At 36.9% G+C, this 26,154-nt stretch overlaps 1 protein-coding gene across 32 annotated transcripts in view; it reads left to right on the forward strand.

Annotated features, from left to right (window-relative positions):
* CREM (cAMP responsive element modulator) overlaps positions 1-26,154 on the forward strand; it is a 73,461-nt gene that overhangs the window by 32,332 nt on the left and 14,975 nt on the right. For 10 of the 32 annotated variants that reach the window (XM_035029566.1, XM_035029570.1, XM_035029574.1 and 7 more), the window contains 4 exons: positions 6,713-6,859; positions 9,964-10,061; positions 10,209-10,351; positions 18,408-18,596. In XM_035029566.1, coding sequence (XP_034885457.1) covers positions 6,713-6,859; positions 9,964-10,061; positions 10,209-10,351; positions 18,408-18,596 — 577 coding nt within the window. Of the gene's footprint in view, positions 1-591; positions 756-6,712; positions 6,860-9,963; positions 10,062-10,208; positions 10,352-18,407; positions 18,597-24,627; positions 24,867-25,183; positions 25,594-26,154 lie in introns of those variants that run through there. The other 22 variants (XM_035029579.1, XM_035029577.1, XM_035029583.1 and 19 more) reach the window with 10 other exon arrangements.

Raw genomic sequence — 26,154 nt, forward strand, 5'->3', positions numbered from 1 at the left:
ACAACTTTAAAAAAATAAAATGAAATATTTTACATCTTTATTCAAGTGTTCACTTTCTACATTTTTCATTTTGTGTTGTCTTTAATGAAATTAAGCACAACTTTAAAAAAATGAAATATTTTGCATCTTTATTCAAGTGTTCGCTTTCATTATTTTCCTATTTTCAACCATAAAATATTTGAAATATTCTGTACACACTTTTTTTCTCACAGAAGAACAGAAACAGGCTCTTTTAAGAATCTTGTCTTAATACACAGAAATCAAGGTAGTTTTCCAACTTCTTGCTTAGAGCATTAGTGGATTTTAATTGTAGTCCTTAAAATTAAAATAGGCAAGGTAGAGATTTTACTTCTCAGGAGCAGAATTGATAGCAAAATCTGCTATATTGTGAATTCACATTTTTTTTTCACCCTTTATTAACCCGCTTGAATGCAGGCCCAGTAGCTCTGTGACATTTGCAGCTCTACTGTGACATCATAAACCCCATCATAAGGGAACCTAGCTACAGACTGGAGGGAGTCTGCTAGGTGCTCATCAAGTGCTGTGTTACAACATTGTGACGTTTTCCCAGTTACAAGTGTCATTATAAGGATTTTTTTTTAATTGCAAAGCCAAGTAAGGCTGTCAGTTGCATCATCTTAACTTCAGATTAACTACTGCTGTAGTGGGCTTGTCGGTGGATGTGGTGGCATCAGCATAATCTATGTTTCAGGCGTCCTGTAGAAGAGGATTATTCAGGGGATCTGGAAGAAAAGGTAAATTATGTCTACTATGAGTTCATTCTACACCCTTTTAGAGCCTCATAAAAAGAGGTATAAAAATTAAAAAATACAAAATATACCCACTTTATTTTTTTGAGCAGCTGCCTACATGATTGTTAGAGAGTGATGAATATACTCATAGATCTTCCTCTGGCCTTCTCCTTCTCTTCATTTAGGCTTTTTATGCAAACGTTCCCTTCTCTGAGAAGCTTTCCACAACAGGTATATTTTGATGAGCCTCCTTCCACACTACCCCTGCCTTGTAACTCTGATTCCTTACCTTGCTTCATTTTTCTTTTGAGAATTTAACACCAACAAAAATGATGTATTTGTCTTTATCTGTTTTCTGTCTCCTTCTTGAGGAGAGCAGAAACTTTTCTTGTTCATTGCTATGTCCCTACTGTCTAGACTGGCCCACACAGCAGGCTCCTGATAAGTATTTGTTGAGAGAATGAAAGAATGAGTTAATTCATAAGTATGACCAGTTTTTGTGATTTTTTTGCATATTAAGTCTTGAATGAATATTTGATGTTTATAAGAAATGTTTATTTTTTTTAAGATTTTATTTATTTATTTATTTGAGAGAGAGACTGAGATAGCAACACAGATAGTGAGAAAGAGAGAGCACGAGCGGGGAGGAGGGGGAGAAGCAGGCTCCCTGCTAAGCAGGGAGCCTGACATGGGGCTCGATCCCAGGACCCTGGGGTCACGACCCGAGTCGAAGGCAGACGCCTAACCAACTGAGCTACCCAGGAGCCCCAGAAATATTTCTTTATTTCTGCCTGCAGTATGCATATTTTTGTTTGTGTCCCTATACTAGCGTCTTTTAGGAAAAACTATTCTCTTCTTTTTCCAGAGCTGCTTTAGAATTCTATTTCCACATTAGGAATAAAGTAATTATAATACTCTTAATAGATTGCTCTTTCTTAGTATTTCTCAGATCTTTGTTTCCTAGCTCTAAAGCATCAGTCACATAATTCTCCTTGCTTATTAACGTTTCCACCTAGTTACCCTACCATTGCTTTCAATCTAGCCTACCTAAAACTGAATCTGCCACCTTACACAAAACAAAAAGATGCTTCTTTCTTTACCCACTTTTGACTTTGGAGCCTCCACGCATGTTCTTGAATCATTGCCAGTGTTCCTTCTATGCCATGTGTGTACGGTACCCTCCTTCAAGGATGCCATAGATTCCGTTGTGGCCCATGTGCTCAGTATAATAATATAATAATACTGAGATGCTAAAGGTAGGGAGCCTCATGAATTTTTTTTTTTTTTAATGAGTAACAGTGAAGTTCATCTTGTTAACTCTACCAATACAGTGATGGGCTTTAATACTAGTCACCAGCTTTGGCAAAACCAGTGAGAATAGAATGTCTGGATATAGGATGTCTCTCTATATAAGGGTTTTTGTTTTGTTTTTTAAGGATACATCTGAATTCTCTAGAGTATGTGATTTTTTAAAAAATATTTTTTTTATTTATTTGACAGAGACACAGCGAGAGAGGGAACACAAGCAGGGGGAGTGGGAGAGGGAGAAGCAGGCTTCCCGCGGAGCAGGGAACCCGATGCAGGGCTCGATCCCAGGACCCTGGGATCATGACCTGAGCTGAAGGCAGACGCTTAACGACTGAGCCACCCAGGCACCCCTAGAGTATGTGATTTATGCAGGTTCTCAGCCTGTCTTTCCACAGTTTAACAAAAGAGTTGTCTCATGAGCTTTTGCACTGCCCAGAGTTTGGACATAGAGAAGTTTCACTGTAGTTATAGAATTCCTACAACTTATCTCCAGAGTGCTGGAAGTACAGTTTTGTATTAGTGGCTCCAGCTCCTTTTCCACAGCAGGTATTCTTGACACTAAGCCATTTTGATAGAGTGATTATTTAATAATTTTAAATCCTGAAAATTATACTTGAAAGGTAATTAAGGCAACTTAAAGCATGATTTGTATTTATCAAAACCTCACAGATCTTTTTTTTTTTTTTTTAAGATTTTATTTATTTGAGAGAGAGAGAGAGCACATGAGGGGGGAGGGTCAGAACCCGCTGAGCAGGGAGCCCAGTGTGGGACTCAATCCTGGGACTCCAGGATCATGACCCAAGCTGAAGGCAGTTGCTTAACCAACTCAGCCACCCAGGCGCCCAAAACCTCACAGATCTTTCTTGAGTTGTTCAGTTCTTCAGAATATCTAATGTCTTTCAAGCTGGGGTACTTCCGCACAGAAGATGAATGTGGGCACTATCCACCATCCCAATCCACAGGTCCAGTCTGGAATACCGGGAGTGCTCTTGGGTATAATTCATATTATATTTCACTCAGTCTCTGACTCACGAGCTCTGTCAGGGTTTTGGATGTGGTGGTTCTGGCTGTGCTGCAGTGCTGTGGTTGAAATCACAACCTGCTTCAATGTTCCGTTCTTTACGCTGTGAGCCGGGGCCTGAGGGCTACATTCGGATAGAGCAGCAGTTTTCAAAATGTGGTGTGCAGGACCCTAGGGGAGACTCTGAGGAGACTTTCAGGAGGTTTGGGAGGACTAACTGTTTTCATAATAATGCTAAGATTTATTTTCCTTTTTCATTGTAATGATATTTACACTGATGGTTAAAAACAGAAGAGGGTGGGGGAGTGAAGCTGTTGGTGCCTTAGTATGAATCAAGTCAGTGGCATCAGACTATACTAGTAATGATTGTATTCTACACTGCCATTCACTTGCAGTTAAAAAAAAAAAGTTTCATTTAAAATACCCCGATGAAGCGGTGAATATTACCAATTGTATCAAACCTTGGCCCTTGAGTACATGTTGTTTTCATATTCTGTGTTATGAAATTGGTATGTTTACTGAAAGCATTTCTGCTGTGTAGTAAAGTGTTCTTGAAGAAAAACACTTGTGTAATTGTTTGAGTGGTGAAATGAACTAGCTGGGTTTTTTTCCACAGGACATCAGTTTTCTATAAAGGATAGCCAATAGCCAAACTATGGCTATTCAAACTTGAGTGTTTGGAAAACATTTTCTTAAAAGCAAATGAAGTAAGCTTGTCACATCAAGGAAAACAATTGACAGTGTTTATTGTCTATGATAAAATTGAAGCTTTTAGAGAGTTTTTTAATTTTGGAAATCCTGTACCTGCCATTGTGAGCTTGATAGCTTTTCAGTATTTATAGTATTCTGATGAGATTGATGTTGATTTTAATGAATGAGGTTTTCTGATAAAGTATCATGAACTATGTCAGCATTTGGGAGATCTGCTTTTAATTCAGGGAACCAATATTTTCCAAATAACTACTGTGTGATGTTACAGAATCATGCATGGGATCCATTCAAAGTGCAGGACTGGTCAATGGATTTTAATATAACATACGGTTTCAGATTCCACATTGCAACTGATCTTTATGAAACAACCACATGTTGAGTTTGGGTGTAGTAACAAAGAATAATATCCATGTTTTTTGGAAAGAGCTATTGTAATAGTCTTCATTTGCCAATGATGTATCCGTGTGAGGTCCAGATTTCCTTCATGTTATCGACTAAAATATTGCAACAGATTCAGTGTACAAGTAGGTATGAGAATTTAGCTGATTTCAATTAAACCAGACATTAAAAGAATTTATAAAAAAGTAAAACATTGATACTCTGGTCACTAATTTTTTTGTTCTGGAAAATGTAATTATTTTTAATAAAATGCTATTTATGTTAGCATGTAGTGGAATTATTTTTAAGGTATAAAAAATTTTCAGTTTTAATTTCTAATATGGTAAATATTGATACATATAACCAGGTATGCTGGAGCTGGCTTGTGAGAGCCAATTGCCTGCATCTTTTTCCAACTTTGTGTTCAGTGTCTGTTGGTAACTTGAAATCTGCCATAGTTAGAGTGTCACATTACAGAAATCAGCAAACATTTCAAATCAAGATTCTCCTTTCCCCAACACTGATTGTTAAATCTTTACGGCATCCGACTGGATATAAATCACATAAACAAGAGCTCTTTGAGTCATCAGTAATTTTTAAGAGTGTAAAGGTGTCCTGAGAGACTAAAAAGTTTGAGAATTATTTGTGTGGCAGAAGGAGTACCTTTTGGTAATTGGTCCACAAAGAGGTGGATGCCTTTTTATTATTCACACAGATTTATCTTTTGTGCTGCTTTGTCATTTCTTTTTTTTTTTTTTTTTTTTTTGAAGATTTTATTTATTTGAGACAGAGAGAATGAGATACAGAGAGCATGAGAGGGAGGAGGGTCAGAGGGAGAAGCAGACTCCCTGCCGAGCAGGGAGCCCGATGTGGGACTCGATCCCGGGACTCCACGATCATGACCTGAGCCAAAGGCAGTCACTTAACCAACTGAGCCACCCAGGCGCCCCTGCTTTGTCATTTCTAGAATAAATCTTTCCATTGTTTTTTGTTGTTGTTGTTTTTGGGGTTTTTTAAACTTCTGGTTGTTAAATGTATTTTACCATGGTGTAATCTTTTTCTTTCCCCTAAAATCTAAGGTAGACAATAATACTCCAGGGGCAGGTGGGCTGAACTTGCCCCTTGGGCTATATATGTTGGGTGTCTCTGCCCTTTTCTGTCTATTATGCAGGCCTAGCTCAAGCTGTGGCTTCTACACAAAGCCTGCACTTATTGTTCAGACTCATTCTGATCTTTCTGTTCTGTACTCCCATGACTTTCATGGCCTGTACAATGGAGCAATTCGTTCTATAATGCTTGATGCGCTATTGTTTCTTAGGTGTTAGTTTTATCAATTTTACTTTCTACCCTAGTGCACCTAGTACAATGCTCATCACACAGGTTCTCTTGTATGGATGAAAGATTTTTACTTTTGGATTACCAAAGAAGCTTGCTTTCTAAGGAAATGATCTTATAAGTAAATCTTATAATTATTTGTTATAAGCCCAGTTTTTAATAATTTTTTAAAGTATAAGTAGATTGGAAATCATTGGTGTTTCTTAAAGTGAGGCTCTATACAGAGGCTTCCTTCAAAGTTTGTTTTAGAGCTTGTGGTTCTACTACCATTCATGGTAGAAACTGATAGCTTATTTCACTTATTTCATTTCCAAAGTCTTTGACTCTTGAGTAAGTCATAATGAATAGTGAGTGAAACAGTAAAATGAAGCAAGGTTTCTAAGATTACACTGGCCTGCCTATAGGATTGCGTTGTTGACTAATTAGCAAACTTGGCAGGTTTTGAATCCAGGGGGTCGAAGTACTGTGTTTTGCTGGTAGGGATCTCTGTTGAAAGCGCTCAGGGGTACTGGGAGATGGTTGTACTTTGTACAAGCTAAGGGATGGTTTTGGCCCTTTCTTGAGATGCTGGAGGTAGTGGGGAGGAAAGCTGTAAGAGGGACATCCCAGATCTAAAGCATGCATTTTCTCTGGATTAGACACATTAAGGGCATGAGAAGTCCTTGGAATTCCTCTGGCCTGTGCCTTTTTTGTGATTATGGGGGCATAAAAGTAACCGTGATTTTCATTAGTATAAAAGACAAGGCATTAGCTTGCATCTGGAGTAATACCAGAATATCCTGTTTCGAACGTTTCATTTATTAAAAAATAATTCACCATATTTAAGTTCTCTCTCCAATTTCTCTCAGGAAGTTGGAGAGGGTAGTTTATACTCTGGCCTAAATAAGGATTCACTGTTAATAGTCATGAGGTCGTAGTGAGGTAGTTTAACTGCTTTAGAACTTTGTGCTTGGAGCATTCTTAGCCATCGAAGCATGGGAACCGAAAGTGAGGAGCATGGGTTCTTTAATATCTATCACATCAGAGAATGACTGTTCCAGGACAGTAACCACCTCCTAATGGTAAGTAGCCCAGTGTGCCTGTCATTTCTTAGAAGCAGGAGAAAGAAAGGAAAAAATGGCCCGTCGTAATAGTGAATGGTATTTCTTTTACAAAACAAAACAGAAAATGAGCCAGTCTTAATCCTCAGTGGTGATCATTTTTGCAGGTTTCTGTAGCTGGATCAGGCACCGGAAGAGGCTCCCCCACTGTAACTCTAGTACAGTTACCTTCGGGCCAGACTGTACATGTCCAGGGAGTAATTCAGACACCACAGCCATCGGTTATTCAGTCACCACAGATACAGACTGTTCAGGTCAGCTGCCTTCCTGGGTGATTTGTTCTTGACTTTCTTCAGGGTTGGTTTTTTTTTTTTCCTTTTATTAATTTATCATCTTTTCCTTTGCTTAGGTCTTTTTATTAGAAATTTGGAGGAATTTCCTTTTCCCATGTGAAGTGCATTGTGCCCTGCTAGATACATAGATTTGACTGGAGAGTTGCAGTTTTGTTGTTAGCTCTTAATTTACAGGATGAGTAATTGCCAGATGAGTAATTCTTTGAGTCGTTGCTCTGTGCTCAGACTCAGATTTATTTACCTAAGCTCTCCAGTGGTGCTTAAAAATATTTTGAGGATTCTTTGAAGATGTCTGATAAACACAGCATATAGAGATTACTGTTTTTATAAATACATTAGTAAGTAGTGGAAGTTTATTTTTAATTCAATATCTGTAACTTGTAGAAAACATAGGGTATTATTGTTACCTTGGTATTATGCTTCTACATCACCAGCCTCTCGCAGATAAAACCTTGGTTTTTGTAGACATGATTATTATGGTTGTGATCCAGAGATATGTTTTTAAATTTATTATTATCAGAGTTGATCACAAATCCTTAACATTTCTTGAAGCTAAAACATTTTTTTTGCATCAATAGATGTAAATTAAGTATGAATTTTTTAAAGTTTTTATTTTAATTCCAGTTAACACACAGTGTAATATTAGTTTCAGGTGTACAATATAGTGATTCAGCACTCCATACAGTACTTGGTGCTCATCACAGCAAGTGCACTCCTTCATCCCCATCACCTATGTCACCCATCTCCCCACCTACCTCCCCTCTGGTAACCATCAGTTGTTCTCATAGTTAAGAGTCTCTTTCTTGGTTTGTCTCTCTATTTTTTTTCCCCTTTGCTTGTTTTGTTTCATAAATTCTACATGAGTGAAATCATGTGGTATTTGTCTTTCTCTGACTGGCGTATTTAGCTTACCATTATTATACTCCCTAGCTCTATCCATGTAGTTGCAAATGGCAAGGTTTCATTCTTTTTATGATTGAGTAATATTCCGTTGTCTGTATGGACCACATCTTTATCCATTCATCTCTTGATGGACACTTGGGCTGCTTCCACAATTTGGCTCTTGTAATAATGCTGCTATAAACATAAGGGTTCATGGATCCCTTTAACTAGTGTTTTTATATTCTTTGGGTAAATATCGAGTAGTGTGATTGCTGGATTGTAGGGTAATTCTATTTTCCAGTTTTTGAGGAGCCTCCACACTGTTTTCCAGAGTGACCACACTAGTTTGCATTCCCACCAACAGAGCACCAGGGTTCCTTTTTCTCCACATCCTCACAAACATTTATTGTTTTGTCTGTTGTTGATTTTAGCCATTCTGATAGGGGTAAGAATGCGTTTTTCAAAGCATACTTTTCTTGGTTATTGAATTTATTTCTGTTCCTTTTTTAGGTCAGTTATTATCCTTTACATGTTGAAATTATTTGAACATAGTTGATGACAAAAAGATTGGTGAGGAAAACACGGGTGTGCACATGTAATCAGTCTTGTCCCTTGTATATTTGGCTACCGTTTATTGCAGAATAAGGTTGCAACTTGATATTTGAAGTAATAAATCCACATGCATTGAAAGCTTAGTTAACTTTGCTGCACAGGTATCTTTTCCAAAGAGTAAGAATCATTCTTATCATTGTCTCTTTTTCCCATCATGACCCTTGATTCCAAGAGTTTCTCTTTCTGACCCTAATTATAGAACAAGAAAATCCTTCCATTCTCCTTTTTAATTATGACTTTTATTGGGGTGCAGATATTTCTGCTCTAGATGTTTCTGGCTGCTATTGGACGAAAGTATTATCTTATATTCAGTAGGCTTTTTTGGATTTTGTTAAGTAGGTGATTTAATTATCTTTGTAGACGTAAGTGCCAGTCGATCTTGTCTTAGAATTCCTGCTTGTTGAACAATGGTCGTCACTTAATCTGTCTGCGTGAACTTCAGCTTTCACCTTTCTGAAGTGGGTAAAATAGTATCCTACCTCACATAGGGGGTTTGTTATGAGTTTATGAGAGGTGTGTGAAAGCCCAGTGTAAAGTGATAAATGTTTGGTGCTGATATATGATTGTTGATTGCAACGTTTTTTCTAAGTTCTGTTCATTGGTGGCTGTGCTTATGTGTAGGGTGTCCATGACCAGAAGTGCATGGTCTTATGTTCCATTTTAAAATGCACTGCAATATCTAAACTGTGTGTAAGTGAACACTATGTACACCGTGTGCTTCAGGAAGTACATATTCCTGCTTGCATTGTTGACATTCAAACAAGTTTTTCTTTTTATTTTGCCCAAATCACATTCTCCTGTAATTGTAATATTAAGTGAGTTTTATAAACTCGGAACTACCCTAAGCCCTGAATGATAAGGGCATAGTATATTGAGAGCCATCATGTAGAGACTCATTATTTTAGTTTTCAGACTTTCCTTGAAATCCTGTGATTATTATGTGACTCGAAAAATGAAATCATGCTTAAAACTCTGATCTTTCTTTTAAGGAGAAATTCCTTATTTTGACCTTCAAGACTTAACCAGCATCAATCCCCACCCTACTTCTTGTCCTATAAATCCTAACTTTAATCAGGCTTGGTTACTTGCTTGCCTCTTTGAACCTATCTAATGTCTAGTTTGAAGACCCAGCTCAAGTCAGCTGAGGTATTGTGAAGAGGGTAGTGAGGTTGAGAGGCTTTTTTCTGCCTCTGTCACTAGCTCACTCAAGCCCCGCTGGATTTCTAAGAGTAGGTTTAGAGTAGGGATCTTAAGTCTTAGGTATCTTACATGTGGGTAGTCCTTTCCTGTGAAGCTTCACCTGCCATGCCAACCACTTTCATTTGCCTTTCTGTGGTATTTATTATCCGAACCATTCCTGCCACACATACCTGCTCTGCAGCTGAAGTGTGGGTGTCTTGGCCCCCTCTGCTAAGCCAGGGGTGAGCTGCAGTAGTGCAGGTGCAGTGTGTTCTGCTGGGCACTTTCCCAGCACCCGGCTTCGTGCTGCACACCTAGACCCTTAAGCACCGTTTTTTGAATGAAGGAGATCATATATTTTATGATGCATTTCAGAAACTCTTGTATTGTAGGTAGCAACAATTGCAGAGACAGATGAGTCTGCAGAATCAGAAGGTGTAATTGATTCTCATAAACGTAGAGAAATCCTTTCACGAAGACCCTCTTATAGGTAAGTTATTTAAGTTTCCTACTATAATGATACCTTTTCCAAAAAGAGAGAATGATTATGTATCAAACCAGTTCTTCCATTATAGCTTTTCTGTCTTAAATCTCATTCATCTATCTTGATTATTTCTGTTGTCAAATTATGTTTTAGAAAAATACTGAATGAACTTTCCTCTGATGTGCCTGGTGTTCCCAAGATTGAAGAAGAAAAACCAGAGGAAGAAGGAACGCCACCTAACATCGCTACCATGGCAGTACCGACTAGCATATATCAGACTAGCACGGGGCAATACAGTATGTATGCTGCAATTCGCTATGATACAGTGCTAGCTTTAAGTCTTCTCTAGTTACACTGAAGCAACTTGGGTTTGGCATTCAATTGTTCCATTTTAAAATGCATCGCAATATCTAAACTGTGTGTATCATAGAATGAAAAGTACATGTTAAAGAAGTGAGAGATTTGTACTGACGGCTGTCACATACTTTTGAAAAGTAAAAATATTTTACTGAACATAGAAGAAAAATTTTGGGTAAAAATAAAGGGAGGCTTTGCCTATTTATATGTTTATATTCCTGTCTGGTAAAAATTTAAAACTTACTGTTTTTTGTTGTCTTTATAAGATGCATGCAAACATAAGATATAAATGTCTGTATTTCATTCTTGTTGGCTTTTGTTACCAACAATTACATATTATGCTTACTAATCTGAAAGAGGTACATAATGTTTCCTAAATTATGTTTTAAATGTAATTATGTTTTCACTACTCTTTGTTAATTTGTGCTGCAGCTTTTTCTAGAAGAGAATGGAAAAACGATTTATTTTTTAAAGCTACAGCAATTGGACAGATCATTTTATTTGAAATTTTAAACATCAAAAGCTGTAAATAAACAGATACGTTCACATTTAGTCTTGTGCATTTTAATGGGCTGTTAATCCTGTGCTTTTTACTCTAATTAAAGCACTGATTTTTTTTCTCAAATCAAGTACATTTGATATACATAAAAATGCTTTAGTAAAAAACAAGAGCTAGGAAGAAAAGCAAAAAGGGGGAAGAAAAGCCAGAAAAAGGACAAAAAAGATTTAAAAAAAAAACTACTTAGATAATGGAATATGTGTGGTATTAGATACTAAGTTGGTTTAAATATGATGGTAAGATTTTAGATATGTTTTCTGTTTTCCCTTATTTAAAAAATAGTAATACCTAGAAAAACTCTCAAGTCTTTAAGATGTGGCTGTTAAAGCAAAGGATACTCTTTAATGTATGGGAAGATCTTATATAGTTGTTAGTTTTTTAGAGTTTTTTATTTTGGTGGTGGTAGATTTGCAGTATTAAACGAATTCTCATTTGGCAATTCTGGCTCTTCAGGTAGCTCCTACCATGATACCTAGCAGAACTGGGGTATAATTTGTCCACAGCCTCTATGGGGTGCTGAGTGGGCATGTCCCAAAGTCAATGTTAGCAAAAGGAAACTCCCCACTGTCTCTGTAAAGAGTTAGATCTTGAGGTTTTGCTGTAATTTTTTTTTTTTTTTTTTTTTACTTCTCTGATTTCTATACCTTTCTGTCTGGCCCAGTGGGAATAGATGGTAGGAATTTTAGAGGTGTAAATCAGGGTTTGCCAGCTGGCAGGCCTCTGCACGGCAGCACGGAGGTAGAGGAGTCTGGGCTCCTTGTACTCCCTGGAGTGGCTGGGCAGGGCTTGGAGCTGCTGGAAACTCCTGGTTGTTCAGGTCTGGTCTTAAGCAGTGGGCTGTACACATACTATCATTTTCTATTTGTGGCATAATAGGGAAGAGGTTGGAAATTACTGATGAAATAATGCTAAGACACGTTAAAATTTGGGGGGTGACCTAAGATGCTTTCATCTTAAACATTTCTTTGGCATATCCCAACACTGCTTAGGAATTTATAGAAGCGGTGATCTCTGTACAAGTGATATGGAAGGGGATGCTGTAGGTTATTTGCCTAGATTATTAGTTGAAATTTTGAAATTGTGAAAACACTGGGTTGAGAGAACGTTGAAGCTAGAGGTGATGTGGGGAAGGCTCCGGGTCCTGCCATTCACTAACTGGATCAGATAGAGAAGCTCTATTTTCCCATCTCAGGGTCTTTGAAGTGGGAATAATACTAAAATTGCCAAACTCTGGGGTTAGTGTGAGGACAAAAGGAAATAATAGGGAAAAGTGGTAGAAAACAGACATGCTACTTTTGACACAAAACAGAAATGTAAGGCAGTGTCTCATATGTGAACTTTCCCTCCAGGTAGCAGCAAAGCCTATATTTCTTGTGCTCTGAGTACATGCACTTGCAGCAGGGGCCTGGCAGGAGACTGACATCACTGTGGGTGCAGGGTGGTGGGAGTAGAGTCAGGAGTTACGGTTGAGAACAGCAAATCGAAAGTTTAGAAGTTAGATGCTTATCTGTTTGCCACATTAGAGGTCATGGACTGTCTCTTATTGAGGTTTCTTAATTTAGACCCATACAATATGATCCTGGCAGGTATTAAAAGTTGTGATTATTCTGTATGTGCTCTCTGCAGGTAGAAATTGCCATTTTTATTGCTTCATGAAAAGTGATAACTACCTTTGCTAAAAATGCATCTCTTAGACGTTTAGTGACGCTTATGTTGATAATTCTTTCTTCTGAGAGGTGAATACTAACATTAAAAGTGTTTAAAAGACATTTGCTTTGATTGGAGGGTAAATGTATATTTACACATACACAAGATCCATTTTCATTAATCAGATTTCATAGTAGGAATCTTAACAGATATTAATGCTTTAATGTTGTTCCTGGATATCTAAAAAATGAAATAATTACTGGTGTCCTTTGGTTTTTAGACTTTTATCTTACTAGAATTTCTGGAGATTATTCTGGGTTATTTGCATGTATCTGTTTTTGAGACCCTCTCATAACCTTTTACTGTAAAATGTGTTTTTGTAGGTTTAATTCTTTCTTCAACTTTGATTTATGGGTGACTTTGCCCTAGGCTTTGCTTTTTTTTTTTTTCCAAAGATTATTATTTTAGATTACTTATTTTTAATTTAGTATAGTGAGGTAGTTGGAGTTAAAAACAAAAGAACTAAAGGACTGTGTGTGTCAAGGTTGAAGAAATAAAATGAGCGTACTCAGGCTTTCTCATATACAATCAGTTATATTTTTAATAGTCAAAAGTTAGATATTTGACAGAATTTGGCCTTATTTTTTCAACTTATTTTTTTAATCACAGAAACTAAGAAGTGAAAGTTAGAATAGTCTACTCCCTGGGAGTAGTAAAAATAACTCTAAACAGACAGGGATTCATTATTGCAACACCAAGAAAGTCAGCTATACTTGCAAAATCTTTACTGGAAGTACAGATCTTAGTGATAGGTTTGCTGTAAGCCAATTAAGTCATTCTGGCCAAAGAAAATTTGTTTTGTCTCAAGAGAATATTTCTGAAAGATAGCAGTTCAGATAATCTCAGAATTAGCAAAAATGTTACTTGTTGCATAAGACATTTAAGATCTGCATTAAGGGGTGCCTGGGTGGCTCAGTTGGTTAAGTGACTGCCTTCGGCTCAGATCATGATCCTGGAGTCCCGGGATCGAGTCCCACATCGGGCTCCCTGCTGAGCAGGGAGTCTGCTTCTCCCTCTGACCCTCCCCCCTCTCATGTGCTCTCTCTCATTCTCTCTCTCTCAAATAAATAAAAAAATCTTAAAAAAAAAAAAAGATCTGCATTAAATGGGGATGAATTTCATAAACATAGTAAAAGTAACTAAAGAAATTTAAATGTTTGCAGTTTCCTAATTCATTAAGTTTTCTCTAAAGACAAAGTCTTTTTTTTTTTTTTTTGTCCATCACTCTGCTATATCTGACCTCTTCCCTCCCAATTAAGGACTATCACCCAAGATTATTTATTTTCTAAATGTCCCTTGTCTCTTTGCTTGTCCCTACTTTATTTTACTAGGAACCTTGTTAGAATGAGTCTCTGTTAACCCATCTTTATTGGAATTCTTATACACTAAAGGTAAGTGGGTCAATCCAAAATCCACCATTATAAAAAGAGATCTATGTGAACTTTGTGGGCTACTTAAAGAATTCAGAATTCTCAGGAGACTCCTATGAATAAACACCATAAAAGGAATTTGCATGATAGGTGTACACATTCTAAAGTAAATGCAGTTGCCTTTATAACTCTTAGTAGTGACTTTGCTTACATTCTCCCAAGGTAACTTTCAAAGCAAACATAGAAGGTATCTGCTTAATGTAAATCTGGCTTTTTAATCTTGGTGTTGCTATTCTTGTTATAGCACGAGGTTATTTTAGTCTCTCTTCAGCTGTATGAACCTCTTGGTTTTTAAGGCACAGGTACTCACAGGTTCTGTTCCGCGCTCACTTTTTTAAATTTAAATTTGAGAATTCACTGGCATAAGGTCTGCTATTCTTTATAAAGTTAATTCAGTGAAGTTTTATTTATGAATTTTTTTTGTAATTTGGAATAAAGATGGTTTTAAATTATAATTAAACATTTATATGTTTATGTGCTTGAATTAGCTCATATATACAGGGTTAGGATTACAAAGATGTTAGTATCAAACGAAAAGTCAGATGATATCTTAATTTAAATAAATTCTACTCCTTCCCCATTTGGTCATGAACTCTTTTCTTTTTTTTTTTTTTTTTTTTTTTTAGTTTTCCACCCTTATCTTTCTCTTCTTCTTTCTTTATTGATCATACAAAACTTTAAAATACTGCTTTTTTAATTAAAACAAATTTTTTTGCCAAAATTCTCGAATTTTCATCCCACACATAATATTTTCTTATTTCTATGATATTAATAGCTCTGGGAGAGGAGTGCTCAATGGCAATGAGTAGAAGTAACAGATTTTTTAAATACAGTTTTGTGAACTAGGAATTTTTAAAGAATTTATTGCCTACACTAGTTGATATGTCATCCTAGTTACTGTGGTGTATGGTAAGTTGGGGATGGAGAAACCATACTTGGGTTAATATTGATTCGGAAGTAAATACCATGACTATATAAGGATGTATATAGAGACATTTGTGTAACCACTGAAACCAACTTAGTAGAAAAATACTTAGTAAATTAATGATTTACACTCTATCTAGACAAACTCTTAATGTAAGGTCAGTATGTCCAACATTCAACTTGTGGGTATAGAGTGACCTACTTAGTTATGGGGAATAGCTTCTGAGACTTGAGGGGGAAAAAAAAAGCTAACTCCCAGAACAACTAGGACAACAGAGCCTAACCTCTACCCACCATTATTATGAGCAGTAACATACTAGCAGGCTTGAATCTATTAATAATGGGTGTTGAAGTAGAATTTAATTGATTATATAATCTAGCTGTTCAATTTTAATTCAATTTAGATTATTTTATCAAACTAATGTTATTAAGGATTACTTAAAAGAGGAAAATCAGTATGTATATAATCTAAAATAAAAACACTTTTACTTGTGTTTGAGTCCCGATCAGTCTTCATAGACCAGTGTGGACTCTTCATGGTGATCAGCAGTGAGGCCATAGGTATAAGCTTTTATGCCTCAGTTGCATGTGTCAGTCTAAGAAATCATTAATAAAGCCTAGGTCCCCAAAGTAAAATTGGTAGGAAATACAAAGGTATTTTATCTTCATTGGCTACTAATGGCCTTCATATGGGCCAATCATTTTATTTAAAAATGATTAGCCAGATATGATATCTGGGATTTGTTTTTTAAATACTCCAGACCAAAAAAAAAAAATAAAGGCTGGGGATGTGTGGGCAAGGAAAAAGGTGACACAAAATTCTTTCTACTTTTATGTTTGCTAGCAAATTTCCATAAGTTTAAAAAAATAAGTAAAAAGTTACGTAAACAAAAGTTAAGTAAAACAAAAATTAAGTGACTAAATTCATTCAGTTAATTTCATCTTAATTTTTCCCACTATTTAATTTATCTTGATATGTGTTTACTGAAAACACATATTTTGCTATCCTTTAATATTTTGTAACCTGAAAAGTTTCCTCTTCAAATCTTGAATACACACACACACACAAACACACACAAGACCTAATTCTAGTATCCTGAAGCATTGGGAAATCTTGTTTATTGTCAAATGAGAGGTAATATTTTGAATGGGAAGGTCCTCTGTCATTTGATAATGCCAAAATCAAAAGTGCCTTTGGTATAAAAAATAAAAGCGAGGTTAAAGTACAAGACTTATCAGTAGAAATGTTTTCCCCTAGAGCTAGCTTGTGTGTGTGTGTGTGTGTGTGTGTTTAGCTTTTGTTTTCCACTAATTATATAATGACTTGACCAGAAAATAAAATGATGAGAGGAACAGATTCTTTATATATCAGCTTTTCACAGTGTGTGTGAAAGCAAAGAAGTTTGGTTGGAACTATGAGGAAACATTATTGAAAAAAATAAAGGGTGGAAAAAAAGAAATATGAAAAGAAAAAAAAGTAAGGGTCTTTGTTATCTACCTATTTCATGTTCTTACCCTAGGCAGCAACTACTCTCACATTAGATTTTTTACCAGTCCCAAAGCTTGTTAATTGTATTGGCATTGAAAATTAAGTTCTGTAATTAGAATTTGAAGCTGTATTTTATTTAACTCTTCTAGATTCACAAGTGGCTTAAGTTGTTTATGATGTAGTCTGTCTTGAGGAAATGATAGCCATTCATTCATCATTTATTGAGTGCCTACTACATGCTAGGCTTTGTGCTTCTTCCATATTGTGGTTACACTGCCTGTGTCTGCTTCGAAAGCACTATTTCTATAACACCAAACTAATTATCAACTGAAAACACATTCAGATAAATGATAACATATGAAATACATTCATGTCCAGTCATGAAGATCTGAGGAAGCAATATCTCTTCTCTTTCATACTCCTCTTTTAAGAAAGTAGACATAGTTAGGTTTCTTCCCAAACCCTTTTGTTATAAAGGGTGAATCCTGAGACCCTTGAAATCTTGTTTTTTAAAATGTGTACAGAATGTGATGCTCTACGTGAGCCAGATAAAGCAAGTGATATTACATAAATTTTTCAACCTCAGCATCCTTGATATTCTGTAACTGATTCTTAAGTTTCTGTCAATTCTATCCTAATGGTGGCCTGTCAAAGAACAAAAACACAGAATGCATCTTGCAGAAATCTTTTTCAAAATGCTTAACCCATCTTTCTGTGTTAGGCCTCAGGTCAAGGAACTAAAGATTTATTGTTACTCTCTCTGAGTAGTTCGGACAGGTTTATACAATCAGGTGTTCCACCTAAATGGACCTTTACTTCAATACTGTTGAAAACGTTAGGGAATATGTTGGAAATACTCAGCATACATTTTGACACACTATGTAACACTCCTGTAAGGCATTTACGTTGATTTATATGTGTTGTGTTATTCTGATGTGTTGTTATCTTCATTGTAAATCTAATGAGCTAGTTTATATGTGATTTTTTTTTTTGAAAGCATAGCCTTTGGTTCCACTTAAACCATAGAGTCATAATATTTATGTTAAAATGTACAGAACTCTCAGATATTTTAAACTGCTTATTTGTCTATTAGAGTGAAATTTAAAAACAAAACATTTGATCAGTTGTTTTTTGGAAACTTTTAGTTAATATGTTAACTTTTAAACATGACTGGCAAGTCTCAGTGTTTAGAGGAAGTTCGCCTTCTATTTGTTGCCATGAGCTGATTCAAGACACTTGGTAGAGGTAAATATTGTAGCACAAATTCTTTCAATAGTTATATTTTAAGATCCTTTGTAACTTAACGTTGTATATTTCAGGATTCTCCTGACATAGTCAAAATGGTAAAGGTTACAGTTTTGTAGACTTAGGCTTTAAAACCAAAATGTATAGTAATATATATTCCATTAAGAGCTACTTTCTTTTGATGATAAATTAGAGTAGTTAGCTGAATGAAGGTATAAATTCATGGTAATTGTGGTGCTCAATGGAAGTTTACTGACTGCTTTTTAAATGTTAGAAGAATGCTATTTAGCTATAACTAAAAACATCTGAGAGAATGGAGAAAACCAAGAAGCTGGTCTTCCTCCCTGTCTTCATCTCCACTCTTCCTCTTCAATAATTTAGCTAGATGGATACTAGGGAGGAGGCAAACTCCATGGGTTTTATGTATTTCAAATAATTCTGAATATAATATATTTTCAAGTGTTTATGAGCTTTTTCAGAGTGTTGTCCTATGAAGAAGGATCTCCTTATCAATTCAGCCTAGAGAAATAAGGGTAAACTGACAGTTGGTAATTAACAGAGCCACAGTGTATTCTTCCAATCTGGGATTATTACAAGTGAATCTTGAAATTCTCTAATATTTCTTTTCTTTTTCTGTTAAGTTGCTATAGCCCAAGGTGGAGCAATCCAGATTTCTAACCCAGGATCTGATGGTGTTCAGGGACTGCAGGCATTAACAATGACAAATTCAGGAGCTCCTCCGCCAGGTGCTACGATTGTACAGTACGCAGCACAGTCAGCTGATGGCGCACAGCAGTTCTTTGTCCCAGGCAGCCAGGTTGTTGTTCAAGGTATATTTTATCAATCTCATACATTTAGAATACCTGTGCGTCCCTGTATCACACCAGTTAGTGGTGATTTTATAGTTTTCTGAAATAATACAGGTGGCAGATTTGGGGGGCACTTATTTTGGTACATTCAACAACACGTTAAATTATATGATTTTCACTTTTTAGCAGGTTTTTTTGGCTCTAAAGAAAGGTTCCATTCTGAATAGCATGATGGGAAAAAAGACATGGGACACGTGAATGAATTTTTTAATTAAGTAATCTTCATTTGGGGGCTATAAATGTTGTACCTAATACATAATTTTTATTACCTAGTGTACGCAGAGTTAAATATTCAATGCGTGGTGCACTGAATTGGGGATTTCCCCAGATGTTATGCTCAAGTCTAATTTCTAGACATTTCATTCCAAAACAAATGCTGATATTTTTTTCTCTAGACTGTTCTAGTATATTTAAATGTCAGGTACCCATTCTACTTCATATGGAAGTGGTAAAATAAAACATTTGGGATGTAACCCTAAGCTTTTAGCGTAACCTAAGATTTTAATTAAATTCAAGTTATACGTTATTTTCATTTCATTCAGTTTTGCTTATAATAACTATAATGTGTTTAATACAGCTTGCAAAAATCCTATGTTTTCATTTAACTCTATTCCTCTTAGCATTTGCTTAGGAGTTAGTATTTGATGTAGCACTAATTTTAAAGGAAGTAATATTTGTTCTTTTGGTTTGAAAGTCTTGCAAGTATGGAAAAAAGCAGATTCTGATTATCTCTTGATAATTAGCTTTACTCTTAGGTATTTTGGGGGTTAATGTGAACTATAATAAAAGTGTATGAAGAACTGGGTGGTGGTTCCACTCCATATATGGAGTAAAACAAATTCATGGTACTTACCTAATACTTTGGTTTCTTTTAATTGTAAAGCCAAAGCCACCTGCTTTATTTCCCCTGATTCTCATGAACCCTCTATGTCTAAATAAATAACCATAAAGAATCATCATTTCTTCTAGTTTATCTTTTTTATATGGATTTTCCATATAAAAACCTGATACTTTCACCAGAAGAGCTTTAAAAATTTTTTATGTTTTGCATAGATAATAGGCTAATGAGTTTTGTGCTTGTGGGATTTTATTTAGGAACTCTTTTTCTTCTATAAGTCACAAAGATACTTCTCTATAATAATTATATTAGCTTTATAGTTTTACCTTTCACATTTTTGTCCTTAGTCCACCTGAGTTTCACCTCTGTATATAGTATTAGGTGGAATTCATTTTCATTTTTTTCCATATATGGAGCCAGTTTTCCCCTACACATGGTTTGTCCTTCCCCATTAATTTATGGGGCAATCTTAATTATACAGTAGGTTCTCATATACATTTGGATCTGTCTCAGAACTCTCTATTCTGTACTATTGGTTTCCTTTTCTTTCTTTCTTTTTTTTTTTTTTAAAGATTTACATATTTATTTTAGAGAGCAGGAGGGAGGGGCAGAGGGAGAGAGAGTCTTAAGTAGACTCTGCTGTGCTCGATCCCACGACCCTGAGATCATTATCTGAGCTGAAACCAAGAGTGGGACACTTAACTAACTGAGCCACCTAGGCACCCGATATTGGTCTCCTTTTCTATATGCCAGTACCATACTGGTTTGTTATGTCACAGGAAAAGCTTCCCTTTTTATCTTTAAAAAAAAAAAAATTCTTTTAGTGCTGATATAGCTTATGTGAGCCATTATTCTTCAGTATGCATTTAGAATAAATTTGAGTTTCTAAATAATAAAAATATAGTAGTAAAACCAATGAGGTTGAATTTAATGTATTGAATAATTTAGGGGAAACTGAAGTCTTTTTTAAAATTGAGATATAATTGGCATATGACAATTAATTTCAAGTGTACAACATAATGATTTGACATTTGTTGAGACGCAATAAGTGATCACCACAATAAATCAGTAAGTCTAGTTAAACATCCACCACCACTTTGTTACAGATTGGTTTTTTCTTGTGACGAGAACTTTTAAGACTTAAGTCTCTCAGCAACTTTCAAACAGCACAGTTTTATTAACTACAGCCACCATGCTGTGCATCACATCCCCAGGGCTTATTTTATAACTGGAAGTTTGTACCTTTAATCACCACCCATTTTCCATTTGTACACCCCCTCCCTGCCAGCACCCCCCTCCCCATCTCCGGCAGCCACCCATCTGTTCTCTGTACCCCTGAGTCCCGGGGTTTTCATTGTTGATTCCACTTGTAAGTACGATCATACAGTATTTGTCTTTTCTCTGACTCATTTCACTTAGCATAATACCCACAAGTTCCATCCATGTTGTCACAAATGGCAAGATTTCCTTCTTTTTTATGGTATAGTAATAATTATGTGTGTTTGTGTGTGCGTGTGTACACACTGCATTTTCTTTATCCATTCATCTATCAGTGGACACTCCGGTTGCTTCCATATCTTGGCTATTGTAAATAATGCTGCAGGGAACACGGGGATGCATATATCTTTTCAATTAGTGTTTCTGGTTTTTTTTGGATAAATACCCAGTAGTGCGATTGCTGAATCATAGGGTAGTTCTATTTTTAATTTATTGAGGAACCTCCATACTGTTTGCTATTGTGGTTGCACTGATTTACATTCCTACAGTGTGCAAGGGTGAGGAAGAACTGAGGTATTTATAATGTTAGATTGACCTGTTCCAAAGCATAGGATGTCTCATTTATTTAGATCTTATTTGAACTTTTTAACAGTTTAAAGTTTTCTCTGTGGAAGTCTTTTACATTCTTTGTTAAGTTAGTTCTTAAATGCTTGAAGGTTTTTGTTGCTGTTATGAACGTTGCATTTCCTAGTCTCTGCTGCTGTAGAGAAATATTACTGACTTGTTAAAGAGTTTATTTTTTCATCTTGCCAAGCTGAAATTACTTCTAATAATGTGCTCATTCTTTGTGAATCTATCTGGGTTGGTAAGTGAATGTTTATATCAAATACAAGTAAGGTGTTTGTTTTTTCCCTTCCAATCTTGATTCCTTGTGTATTCTTTTAATCTTTCCCTTTCCTTGCCTTTTCTTTCCCTTTCCTTTTCTCTTCTCCTTAAAATAATGGTGGGTAGGAGTTCTATTTCTATGTTAAAGACAGTCAGTTGGCATTCTTGTGTTACTTACTCTTATCACCTTCCATCCTGTCATTCCGTTCACAGGTCACAGTGATTTCTCTGTGAGTTCAGTCCTTATCTTGATTGATCCCTCAGCAGTATTTAACACTAATTGACTTCTGCTTCCTTCACTTCCCATCATGATACTGTATTCTTACCAGTTTTTTCTTCTCTCTCTCCTACATCTCTTTCCTTGGTTAGTCTAATCTTCCTCTGCTCATCTCTTCAGTGTTAGTTGGTGTTTGTCAAGATTGCGTCCTGGGCCCTCTTCCTTCTGGCTGGAGCACTCTCCCCGGATGACCTCATCCCTGCCCGTGGTGCCCGTTCCTGTGACCATGCCCCTGACTCCAGCTAGCTACTTAGAGGTCCCACGCACATCTCTTGACTCTCTAAGTCCAAAGTCCAAAGTCACAGCCATTTTCCCCACCCTAGTTCTCCTTTTGTTTACCCTGTTTCAGTAATGGACTCCCGTCCAACCTGTTGCTTCAGGCTAGAAACCTGTGTGTCACCCCTTCTTCCTCCCAACTAAACCACTCATCTTCCACTCCTCTCCACTCCTGCTGTCCAATCCTACTTCAGCTGCCATCCCCTCCGACGTGGCATCCCCTCTGCCAGGTCGCTGCCCTGATGTTGGTAGTTGTGGAGAAGTTTTCTGATCTTCCTAATCATGCCAGAGGTGGCAGATCCCTTCTGGGCCTGGTTTTTTGAGAATTGTTCCTGAAAGTTCAGGTTCCCTTTCTTCATCCCTCTTAGTGATTCTGGGAACTACTAATATTTCTTAAAAACAAATGTCTCTGCCTCCAACATTTTCTTTTTTCCATTATACTCTCAATTCTGCAGTTCAGGGTGGTATTTCTAAAATTCAAATCTAATCATGTCAGCCTCCTATTCAGACCTCTTCAGTGAATTCCTGTTACTTGTTAACACAAAATCCAAAATCTTTTTTTTTTTTTAAGTTTGATTTATTTATTTGTCAGAGAAAGAGTGTGAGAGAGAGCACAAGCAGGGGAGCTGCAGGCAGAGGGAGAAGCAGGCTCCCCACGGAGCAAGGAGCCCAGGACCCTGGGATCATGACCTGAGCTGAAAGTAGACACTTAACCGACTGAGCCACCCAGGCGCCCCTTAGTCCAAAATCTTTAACATAGCCCAAATCTTTGCTTGATCTAGGCCTTGCCACCTTTACTAGACTTTTCCCTCTCAACTTCTCCCTCTTTTGTAATGCAGCTCTGTGCTGGATTTCTTCATTTCCTGTGCTATGCCACACCCTCTCTTCCTTTCTAGGGCCTCACACTTAGCCATTTGCCCTGACAGGAACACTTATGTCAGTCATTTGCATTATTCAGTTTTCATCTTAGCACTTCCTCCAGGAAACCTTCCCTGATCCTGCAGATCTGGTTTAGATAACCTCCTGTCATTTCCTACTGTATCTCCTTTAGGGCGTGTGTGACATGCCTAGATAGTAACTTCTGTTTGGATAGAGATCCTTAGTATCTAGCACAGTCCCTGGCATATGATAAATGTTTAATAAAACCATTTATTAAGTGAAAATGAAATATGCTTCTTCTGTGAAAATGTTATTAGTTCTGTATGCTGGTTAACAGAGTTTATCTGGTCCATGGAATATATTAAAACTTTACTAATAGCAGTAGTCAACCAAACAACCAACTTCCCTCTTTCCTTTCCTTCCTCTGCCCTTTTTCTATGCTAGTATTTATTGAACACTTAAGTGCCAACTTAAAGAAATTAGATTAAAACCAATTTGAACTTTCTGAAATTGGTAATAAAATTGACTAGTACTCTTGGACCCAAACCCTTAGGTGTGGCTGGGATGGAGGAGAGTCTGTCATGGAGCCTCTGTTTGGGATTGATGTCTAGGTTGATCTTCAGACTTTCTTACTTAGCCAGATGTCTTCCATTCATGTGCTCTGGAGAAGCACATCAACATCATCGACATAAGGTTAGGTTGAATTCTAATCATATAAGGGAATGGGCTTTATTCAGCCCACTGGTACAGATAAAAGGTCTCAGTGCCATGTCACATATTATTGTGCACTAGATAGATATACAAATCATTTCTTTTTTCCAGACTAAGGTCTTTTATACTGTTGAACCATGAGCTAATTTTTTATCTAACCCTGCCATTGTTAAATTTCCTATAGTGATCTATCTAGCTCTTCATGCCCTCTTCATTAAGTGATCCAAATAACATTTGACATTTAAAAAATTTACTAGTAGTAATTGTGATTTATTTATGAATTTTTTTAAAATCCCCAAATTCTTTTCAAGGGATTTTAATTTAGTAAAATATTGTATTGGATTGAGCCTCATGAAATTGTTTTGTTTTGTTTTGTTTTTTTGTGGGCCAAAAAGGTCAAATAGCAAATTCCTATGGTTCAAACTAATGTTTATGGAAGAATGCTATGTAGTTCTTGCTACCATCGGCACAGTGAATTTTTTAAATGTCAGTATTTGTTCCTTTCAAATGAAATTAGCAAATTCTGTGTCACCTTGGGAACAGCTAGGTTTTATGGTGCTGTAGCAAATAGTTGAGCAAATAAAACTGTGTTAAGTGAACAAAGGTGGCTGAGTGTTTCTTCCTTGATGAATTTAGAAGTGTTTAAGAAATACATTTCTGTGTATTTCACAATGTTTTTCTGGGCTGATTGTCAGGTTTTTTTGTTGTCGTTTTAATCTCCATGTGTTTTTTTCTCCTACGAGTTATAAAAAATACAGAATTTATGCCCCCTTTGTTTATCTAGAAACCCTGGACAGAACAATAATAAGAAGTTAGTTGCTCCATAAGGAACAATCTTGTAACTTAATGCTAATGAGACATTTTTTTGCCAGAGCCCATCTCAACAGATTTCTATGTACAATGAGAAACAAGAACATTAATATGGTTTATTACAGGAAGGGTTTTTATAGGGCTTTGGTTTCATTGAGCTCCTCTGTGACAAAGCACATTGATGGCAGTGATAGGCTGGTGATGTCATTGTGATGTCAGTTACTCCTACTTATCCTGCACATGCTTGCTAGTTTGGAACACTGTCAACCTGTGATAGGGGAGACAAGACAGTTCTGTATGCAGAAGCCCATCATGGCTGTAACTAGAGATGAAACAGGTAAGAATTTTAAAGAGAGATTTAAATTAATTCTGAAAATTTTATTTTGAAGGGTAGAAAAATTTAGGGATCTCGGAGTGTTTCAAAAAGTATTAATTTTCTAGTGGCTGAGGAGTAAGAAGTTTCTTTTAATATATATCTGTATGTATTCAGCACACTCTGTGAAGGCATCTTAGTGTAAGTGCTTTTTTGCTTAGCGTATTGCTTATTTGACCAAGGCAGTAATCCGGTCTCTCTCTCCGTTCTGCTTTACTAAGATAAGCTGTTACTTCATCTGCAACTTGTTGCAAGTCCAATGCAGCTACAAGTTAAACATACATACTGTTCAACCTGTAAAAAATTAAGCTTCCGATTTCATTGTTGTGTACAAACGTTGCTCCAAAACAATAGGAAAACCCAGCGTGTTAGGGGTGTTTGCGTGCCTACTTGTTTCTTTCCTCCTGTATTTAAAATGGCCTGTACCTCAGCTAATCGAGTTCAAAGGGCTGACGTCACTACATTTCCTGGAATCGTGTTCGGCAGGGAAGTGGAAAAGTTAAACTCCAAGCGAGCTACACATTGACGTCAGCTCCGAGTCATGCTGTGATTTAGTCAGTTCCTTTCGGCTTTGTCAAGTGCTGCTGACAGATTAGAGTTGTTAACTGGCTCGCCACTGCCTCTATCTCCGAGATCGCTCTTACAACTGAATAGCTTTTCTCGTAAGCCTTACTTTAGCGTTTCTCTTGAGGTAAGTGTCTGCTTGACGAGGGGGAACGCTTTGTGAAACCTGTAATGCTTGGGTGAGCAGAACTCGGCAGCCGTCTGTCCCACCTACGCCTACGTGGGAAGGTTGAGCCTGCCTCCCGCGGCGGCCGCCCCGCACGTGCCCGGGGAGAGGTGGGCGCTGGAGCTGGAGGGTTTCCGCACGGTTGCTCACTCTCGGGCACTGGCGCCTCGGAGTGCCCTCTAGCGCTCAGTCCGGGGAGTGCTTGTCTGAAAGTTGTCGCCCCACCCCCACCCCTCCACCTCCCAGTCTCAGTTCTCTAAATTTGTGATCAGTAATCCTTCTGTTGTTTGGCTTTCTTAATTACAGGTAATGATTCAGACTTTGCTGCTGATGTTCTGTATTAGGGTTGCATTGTTGTTTTTTCCGTGGTGTCTCATTTCTAACCTCTGAATTTGCAGTTGAATTCACGAAGAATGGATGATTGTGAACAGCTTCACCACAGTTTAGCTTTTCAGAGTTAGTGGGTCTAAACCCTCTTCCTAGATGGGAACATTCCATTGATTTGAGCAACTAAGACCTGTA

Source organism: Mirounga leonina, unplaced genomic scaffold (assembly GCF_011800145.1).
Source record: "Mirounga leonina isolate KUSES-001 unplaced genomic scaffold, KU_Mleo_1.0 Mir_260, whole genome shotgun sequence".
Lineage (NCBI taxonomy): Eukaryota > Metazoa > Chordata > Mammalia > Carnivora > Phocidae > Mirounga > Mirounga leonina.